The 8,725-nt window shown below is 35.0% G+C and overlaps 1 protein-coding gene across 2 annotated transcripts; it reads left to right on the top strand.

Moving 5' to 3' along the window:
• Window positions 1–309: 309 nt before the first annotated feature.
• Window positions 310–7,134, top strand: LOC145334265 (lipopolysaccharide-induced tumor necrosis factor-alpha factor homolog). 2 transcript variants are annotated; one of them, XM_080179646.1, is made up of 4 exons: window positions 310–549; window positions 5,215–5,473; window positions 5,818–5,961; window positions 6,966–7,134. In XM_080179646.1, the coding sequence occupies exons 2-4, from the start codon at window positions 5,243–5,245 to the stop codon at window positions 7,074–7,076; spliced, it is 486 nt and encodes a 161-aa protein (XP_080035772.1). In that variant the 5' UTR covers window positions 310–549; window positions 5,215–5,242; the 3' UTR covers window positions 7,077–7,134. The 2 variants fall into 2 exon arrangements, with proteins under 2 accessions (XP_080035772.1, XP_080035771.1); XM_080179645.1 differs by lacking the exon at window positions 310–549 and having other exon boundaries at window positions 5,182–5,473.
• The last annotated feature ends 1,591 nt before the right edge of the window (window positions 7,135–8,725 follow it).

Raw genomic sequence — 8,725 nt, forward strand, 5'->3', positions numbered from 1 at the left:
TAAATGTCCATTGTCCTATTCCTGAAAATTTTTAGAGATTCAATAAATCAAATAACTGGCAAATTAAAATAATAACAATAACAGAAAAATGTAAACATTTGTCTGCTAATGATAAAAACAAAAACGCGGCATTGCGCAATTATTCACGGCTTATAGTAAGACGGTATTATTTTATTTTTATTTTAACATCTTGCAGATTTATTTTACATTAAATATTTTTTTTAATTTTTACCATTTTTACTAAGAGCCATAGAAAATGTTTGGGAGGTGGGGTAAGGAAAAGGGGGATTAAAAGTGTGCAATGCTTTTATTTACGTCAGCCCCATGCTAACTTGTTTACTCATACAGATAGATAAATATTTGATATCTTGATAGATAGATAATCTACACCCCTTACAAGTGATTTTTCTAGTGATATGAGTCATGTTTTAAGCTATAATCTGATGTAATTTACTTGTTATATGTGCTTTTCTCGAATAATTAACGTTTAGTTTTTAAAAACCTTTTGAGATTTGAAGTTCATCGTTATTTTTGTTGTTTATAAATAAGGTAAAGTCATTAAATGTCGATAATGCAGCTATTTCTTTTATACTAAAGTTCGTTTTATTGCCTTTTTTTATACCTTTTTAAAAACTACCTAGGTAATCATTAAGGGGGGGGGCACATCTGACACTTTTGCGTAAACAGGGATTATAGGCTTTGTCTTAGGAGTTATAGGATAGGTTATTTGGGGAAAAAGTTTAGTTTTTGGGTGTATTTTCCTTATATTTAAAAAATTTTTTGATAAGTATCCAGGTTCAGGTGCTGCAGGCTGGAAGGTCACTTCTGGACAGGTATAAATGAAAAAAAAAATTTGTTTGATGAGTTAGAGATCAACTTATTTAACCAAATATGCATCTTTTGGGATGTTATGAGCATATATGAAGAAAAAATAAAAATCAGCCTCCAGGTTCAGGTACTGCAGGCCTCCAGGTGAATTCTGGACAGGTAAAAACTGAAAATTTTAAATTTTATAGTTAGAACAAAACTTATTTTACAAAAGTTGCTACTTTATGGATGGTATGAACTAATTTGAAGAAAAATTTGAAATCGGGCTCCAGGTACAGGTACTGCAGGCCTCCAGGTAAATTCTGGACAGGTAAAAACTGAAATTTTTTACTTTTGAAGTTAGAACAAAACTTACTTAACAAAAGTTGCTACTTTATGGATGGTATTAACATATTTGAAGAAAAATTTGAAATCGGGCTCCAGGTACAGGTACTGCAGGCCTCCAGGTAAGTTCTGGACAGGTAAAAACTGAAATTTTTTACTTTTGAAGTTAGAACAAAACTTATTTTACAGTAGTTGCTACTTTATGGATGGTATTAACATATTTGAAGAAAAATTTGAAATCGGGCTCCAGGATCAGGTACTGCAGGCTTCCAGATGGATCCTGGACAGGTAAAAACTAAAAATTTTCACTTTTAAAGTTAGAGCATAACTTATTTTACAAAAATTGGTACTTTATGTATGGTATGAACTAATTTGAAGAAAAATTTGAAATCAGGCTCCAGGTTCAGGTACTGCAGGCCTCCAGGTGGATCCTGGACAGGAAAAAACTAAACAATTTTACTTTTTAAGTTAGAGCATAACTTCTTTAGCAAAAGTTGCTACTTTATGGATAGTATTAACTAGGGTTGGGCCGGATATCCGGTTTGGCCGGATATCCAGCCGGATATCCGGCCGGATACCGAATATTAAAACTATCCGGCCGGATATCCGGCAATATAATCTTTTATATTTTACAACAAAAATCTCTGTTTTTTTTAAATCATAAATGGCTGTAATTTTCTTATTATTGAAGCTAGAAGAACAATTTTTTCTGAATATATTTATCTTTATGTAAATATTATATTAGAAATCTCAAAACATAAATTTTGGCGGTGGCAGCAGTACTTGGTAGCTGCCAGCCGCAAACCGACGGTTGGCAGGTAAACGGCAACGGATTTTATGAAATTGTAATATGACATGAAGATATATAAAAAAGCCTAAGTTTAAAATTTGAAATCTTCAAGTAAAAATTTGCGGTCACAGGAACCGTTTAAAGATTTCTGGAGACCTGGAGGTTCAGGGCTTGCAGGATTATACCTGGAACCTGAAATCGACTTGAACATCTATATTACATATGAATATGTACGACTATAGGATATTTTAGTATTAGATAACATGAAATGCTTTGTTTAAGTAAAAAAATATTTTTACTTTTTACCTGAATGACCTTACCAGATTTGCTAGCATCCTGTGCCCGCCAGGAAGGAGTTAGTAAAAAAATTTCAACTCTCAGTTATGTGTCATATCCATATTTCGAAAGTCACTCAGTTATAGCCCATTACCTTTTATACACAGAAAATAGGATATAAAAAAAACAAGGGGGGGGGGGAGGGCAGGCATTCAACGCCACCTCCCCGCCAATCCTCCAACCATTAGGGGTTTATATTACAGATTGAGGGTAGTAATAGTTGATTAGGATCATGGAAAGAAAACGAAGTTGCCGGTTTCGTCGTTTTTTCACAGTAGCCTTTCTCCTATTTCTAGCCCCTGCGGGGCAATCATTAACATTTACTTAACCTAACCTAACCTAAAATAACCCTTCAAAGCTTCTGTGAAAAATCTCGCTAACCGCTGAACCGATATGGTTCTTCTTGAGAGTGAAGCTTCTTATAGGTCCCAGGGTAGTTTTAGGCTGTTTAATTTTTATAAAAAAATCGTGGTAAGGTTTTAAGTTATTTTTCTGCACTTTCATGTACCTTCTAATATCCCTAGACGCAGTATAATATAGAACACCAGTTTATGAAGAAATTTTTTTGCGGGTATAGTCCATTTCGTGGCAACGCCCCTTAAGGAGCGATTATTCGTATTTTCACAGTAGCTTTCCTCCTATTTCTAGCCCCTTGCGGGGTATTCTAACCCTGCAGGGCAATCACCTAACCAAATATAACCTAACCTAACCTAAAATAACCTATTAAAAGAAATTTTAAAAATACAACGAATCGCCCCTTAAGGTGCGTTGCCACGAAAGGGACTATATCCTTTTTGATACTTTAATATGTAGTAATTTGGCCGGTTATCCGGCCGGATATCCGGTAATTTGGCCAGATAACCGGATATTTGCCGGATATTCGGCGTTGGCCGGATATCCGGCCGGATACCGGATATCCGGCATTTGAAATCAGCCGGATATCCGGTATCCGGTATCCGGCCAAAAAAATATCCGGCCCAACCCTATTATTAACTCATTTAAAGAAAAATCTGAAATCGGGCTCCAGCTTCAGGTACTGCAGGCCTCCAGGTGGATCCTGAATAGGTAAAAACTAAAAATTTTCACTTTTAAAGTTAGAGCATAACTTATTTAACAAAAGTTGCTACTTTTTGGATAGTATTAATCAATTTGAAGAAAAATTTGATATCGGGCTCCAGGTACAGGTACTGCAGGCCTCCAGGTAAATTCTGGACAGGTAAAAACTGAAATTTTTTACTATTGAAGTTAGAACAAAACTTATTAAACAAAAGTTGCTTCTTTATGGATGGTATTAACCAATTTGAAGAAAAATTTGAAATCGGGCTCCAGGTACTGGTTCCTGTCCAGAATTTACCTGGAGGCCTGCAGTACCTGAACCTGGAGCCCGATTTCAAATTTTTCTTCAAATTAGTTCATACCATACATAAAGTAGAAACTTTTGTAAAATAAGTTTTGTTCTAACTATAAAATTAAAAATTTTCAATTTTTACCAGTCCAGAATTTACCTGGAGGCCTGCAGTACATGTACCTGGAGCCCGATTTCTAATTTATCATCAAATGAGTTAATACTATCCATAAAGTAGCAACTTTTGCTAAATAAGTTTTGTTCTAACTTCAATAGTAAAAAATTTCAGTTTTTACCTGTCCAGAATTTACCTGGAGGCCTGCAGTACCTGTACCTGGAGCCCGATTTCAAATTTTTCTTCAAATTGGTTAATACAATCCAAAAAAAAGCAACTTTTGTTCAATAAGTTTTGTTCTAACTTCAATAGTAAAAACTTCAGTTTTTACCTGTCCAGAATTTACCTGGAGGCCTGCAGTACTTGTACCTGGAGCCCGATTTCAAATTTTTCTTCAAATTGGTTAATACCATCCATAAAGAAGCAACTTATGTTCAATAAGTTTTGTTCTAACTTCAATAGTAAAAAATTTCAGTTTTTACCTGTCCAGAATTTACCTGAAGGCCTGCAGTACCTGTACCTGGAGCCCGATTTCAAATTTTTCTTCAAATTGGTTAATACTATCCAAAAAGTAGCAACTTTTGTTAAATAAGTTATGCTCTAACTTTAAAAGTGAAAATTTTTAGTTTTTACCTGTCCAGGATCCACCTGGAGGCCTGCAGTACCTGTACCTGGAGCCCGATTTCAAATTTTTCTTCAAATTAGTTCATACCATCCATAAAGTAGCAACTTTTGTAAAATAAGTTTTGTTCTAACTATAAAATTTAAAATTTTCAGTTTTTACCTGTCCAGAATTCACCTGGAGGCCTGCAGGACCTGAACCTGGAGGCTGATTTTTATTTTTTCTTCATATATGCTCATAACATCTTAAAAGATGCATATTTGGTTTAATAAGTTGATCTCTATCTCTTCAAACTAAATTTTTTTTTCATTTATACCTGTCCAGAAGTGACCTTCCAGCCTGCAGCACCTGAACCTGGATACCTATCAAAAAATTTTTTAAATATAAGGAAAATACACCCAAAAACTAAACTTTTTCCCCAAATAACCTATCCTATAACTCCTAAGACAAAGCCTATAATCCCTGTTTACGCAAAAGTGTCAGATGTGCCCCCCCCCTTATTAACAATATGACCGCTGATTTTTGAAGTAGCCTTATTTTGTTTGTTAAAATTTTAAGGTTTATTATATACCAATAAGTGGAAATTATGGCACAAATAAGTAGTTCCATGAAATTGAAATTAGTGCATTTTATTTTTTTTGTTCCTAATTTGCTTCATGAAATTCTGTTTTTAAGGATTATCTACAAAAGAATTTCTGTTTTCTCTATATTTAAATACGATGTAGATTTTAAAATGTAAACACTAGCTAGACAATTACATTATTGTCTTATTTGCACAAAAAATATATTATAACGTTTATTTAGTCTATGCAATTTTAAATCAAATTGTTAATGTTCTTATTTTTCAACTTTAGATAAATTATTGTTATAAAACCTCTGAAGATGGACAAAGGATCAGCGCCACCCATGGAGGAGGATGCCAGACAACAAGCCCCGGGCTACCCAGACATGCCCCCTTCATACGAAGAGTCCAGCAGGACTGTTGGGGCGGGTGGATTTGCCGCCCCTCCCCCCGGGCCCTCGGCAATGTATCCCCCTCTGCCAGAGGATCATAACAAGGGGGCGTATATACCGCCCCCGGGCCAACCCCAGGGGCCAGCGGTTGTTACACAGGTATAGTCTTAATTATAAAACAATTGAAATTCAAACATTTTATTATTAAAAATAGTTTGAGTTGGTTTCCAATCTTGATCGTCTGATCTTTTAATGATTTTTCTTTTTATGTGTATAAAGTAAAACACCCGCTATGCGTTGGAGACTTTTAGGATGGTAGTAAACCGTGTTAATCGGCTAAGAAGGCCTATAGATAATTTGGAATAACCAAGGTCCAATGATGCAAAAGAAAAGCAGCAATGAAGAAAAAGTCATTTTTTACGTATTTGATTTCATTGATAAATAACTGTTACCAGGAACATTTTTACCGTGAACTGAACTATATTTCTTTTTTTATTATTCAGGTGCAATATCTGCCACAGCCGAACTACGGGTTCCGTCCCATAGACATGGTGTGCCCCCACTGTCAGCACAACATCACAACAGCCACGGATAGCGAACCATCGGCCATGGCCTGGATTATTGGCGGCGTTCTGTGTGCTTTGCAGGTAATTCATTGCAATGGATATGTTATTATTAAAATATAACACCAGATTATCATGAAGTAATGAAACTCATAACTGGCTAAAATAACGATACCCCCTTCCTTTTTCCCCATTCCTTCCCTCCTAATAGATGAAAAAACTGGCCAATGAATGATGTCCATGTTAGAAACATAAATTGACGAAAATTATTCACCTGTCATATTATTCAGGCATATTCTATAGGTATCTATCTATTTTCATTGGATTATTTCTATTCTAACAAAATAACATTTCGCTGTTTTTCTGTCCATGAAGATATGTTGTTTTTCTTTGTTGTGATATATCTTTGCGTTGTTTTTCTTCTTAATAGGTATTATAAAGTTCTATACAGTAAAACTAAAGAGTATTTGACACAATATGATAGGTGACTTTGTGCGAGCCGGGTTATTTTCAATTTTGTATAGTACCAACAAATTGTGTCCTATTACTTCTAGAATACTAGAAATGAAAATAATAGTAGAATCACTGGGAAATAGTAATAGGCCAAAATTTTAGAAAAGTCCCCATAGTTTTTTAAGCAAATGAATAGGATCCCTTATAAATCAATCTGTTTATTTACCTTTTTCCATATTTATTTTATTTTTACTGCTGTATCAACAGTCTAAACAGTCAAACAGTAAGACATCCTTTTACTAGGTATACTATCTTGATATATAATTTTAGTTTTATTACTGTATGTGCATACCTTGCTGTATTGACAGGCTTCAAACATACAGATAGACACCCTGTTACTTTATTATCTTGATATTATTTTAGTTTCACTGCTATATGTGCATCCCCGGCTCTATTGACAGCCTACAAGTACAAACAAACAGACAGACAGAAGACATCCTTTTACTTTATTATCTTGATACATATTTTAGTTTTACTGCTGTATGTGTATAGTTATACCATGCTGTATTGACAGCCTAAAAGTACAAACAAATAGACAGACATCCTGTTACTTTATTATCTTGATTTTTTTTTAGTTTTACTGCTGTATGTGCATCCCGTGCTGTATTGATAGCCTGCAGACAGTGACCCACAAATGTCCCAACTGTAAGAAGTTCCTGGGCAGATACAAGGGAGGTGGAATTTAAACAATTTCAACAGAACAACAACAAAAAGATCTGAAAATTTCATACAATCAAGTATAATCATCGTATTATAGACAGTAGACCGACTCAGAATTACCACTTTTTTTGAAATTCAATGGGCGCGCTATTTCAACCCATTCCTTTTATGATATAAAGACCAATGATACCAAAAAAAGTGTTCTGGTAGCTTTTTTTCAGCAATATGTCAAATTCGATTTTCATAAAAAAGGGGAAGGTTCCCCCCTGGGGGTGAAATTTTTTTTTCTTTCAAACCATGGCTTTATACACCTTCCTGAATTCGTCTTGAAGAGTACATTAAGGATCAAAAAACGATTTTAAAATATTTTGATCATAGCAAGAGCTATTCTCAAAAAACTAACAATTTTGGCCATTTTAGCATAATCAGGTGATTTTGACGGTTATTTGAGGATAACTTTTTCTGGGATCAATATTTTTAAAAAACGTTTTTTGATTCTTAATGTACTCTTCAAGACGAATTCAGGAAGGTGTATAAAGCCATGGTTTGAAAGAAAAAAAAATTTCACCCCCAGGGGGGAACCTTCCCCTTTTTTATGAAATTCGAATTTGACATATTGCTGAAAAAATAGTCTGAGAACACTTTTAAAGGTATCTATAGTCTTATATTTATGAATAGAATGGGTTAAAATAGCGCGCCAAAAAATTTTGCATCTTGAGTCGGCCTAATAGACAGCTTACCGCGGATATGGAAATCAAAAATTATTATATTAAAACCAGTTTTGTTAGCCCCAAGGGGCCGAAGGCCTGGGTTTACAAAACGTGTATTGATTTTATGATTTTTCATTAAACTCTTCGCGGAAATTGTATATAATACGACGATTTACATGTTTTCAGTGTTGCTGAGAACTGGTTCTAATCCAGCGGTTATTAATCGGTTTCGAAGCCATACTGGAAATGCTTTTATTGTGTGAAATAAAAAACTAACGATCTTAAGAGAAATGGAAAGATCTGCTGAAAAAATGGAAGAAAAAAAGGTGCTTGCTTACATGTGAAGACCGGAGCACCGAAACCCCCCCCCCCCCCGCTTAGTTTTGACAAAAATCAAAAATAAGGGGGGGGGGGTAGTTTTTTAACCCCCCGCTTAGTTTTGACAAAAATCAAAAATAAGGGGGGGGGGTAGTTTTTAACCCCCCCCCTTAATTTTGAAGAAAATCAAAAATAAGGGGGGGGTAGTTTTTTCACTGTACAACACGCCAGAAAGTTGAGTGAGGTAAATCAAGTAAATCCAGTATACCAGAGGGGAAACCTTATTACAGGGATATTCATGTTTTGGGGCATAATTTCCTTATTTATTGACTTTGGCCAGTAAAAGGTTTTAATTTTGCGCAAAATTAAAACCTTTTACTGGCCAAAGTCAATAAATAAGGAAATTATGCCCCAAAACATGAATATCCCTGTAATAAGGTTTCCCCTCTGGTATACTGGATTTTCTTGATTTACCTCACTCAACTTTCTGGCGTGTTGCACAGTGAAAAAACTACCCCCCCCTTATTTTTGATTTTCTTCAAAATTAAGGGGGGGGTTAAGTCTTTGCCTTGCTGAGCCCTTTTCCTCCTTGCCGTTTTCCAGACATTAAAAAACTACCCCCCCCTTATTTTTGATTTTTGTCAAAA

Source organism: Acartia tonsa, chromosome 12 (genome assembly GCF_053477335.1).
Source record: "Acartia tonsa isolate MP-2025a chromosome 12, ASM5347733v1, whole genome shotgun sequence".
In the NCBI taxonomy this organism is placed as follows: Eukaryota; Metazoa; Arthropoda; class Copepoda; order Calanoida; family Acartiidae; genus Acartia; species Acartia tonsa.

Bases quoted from the DNA above. Each gene is read 5' to 3' on its own strand.
- LOC145334265 (XM_080179646.1), top strand. From the start codon at position 5,243: ATGGACAAAGGATCAGCGCCACCCATGGAGGAGGATGCCAGACAACAA. The intron at 5,474-5,817 runs GTATAGTCTTAA...TTTATTATTCAG, and splicing joins GGCCAGCGGTTGTTACACAG to GTGCAATATCTGCCACAGCC. The intron at 5,962-6,965 runs GTAATTCATTGC...ATTTTTTTTTAG, and splicing joins GCGTTCTGTGTGCTTTGCAG to TTTTACTGCTGTATGTGCAT.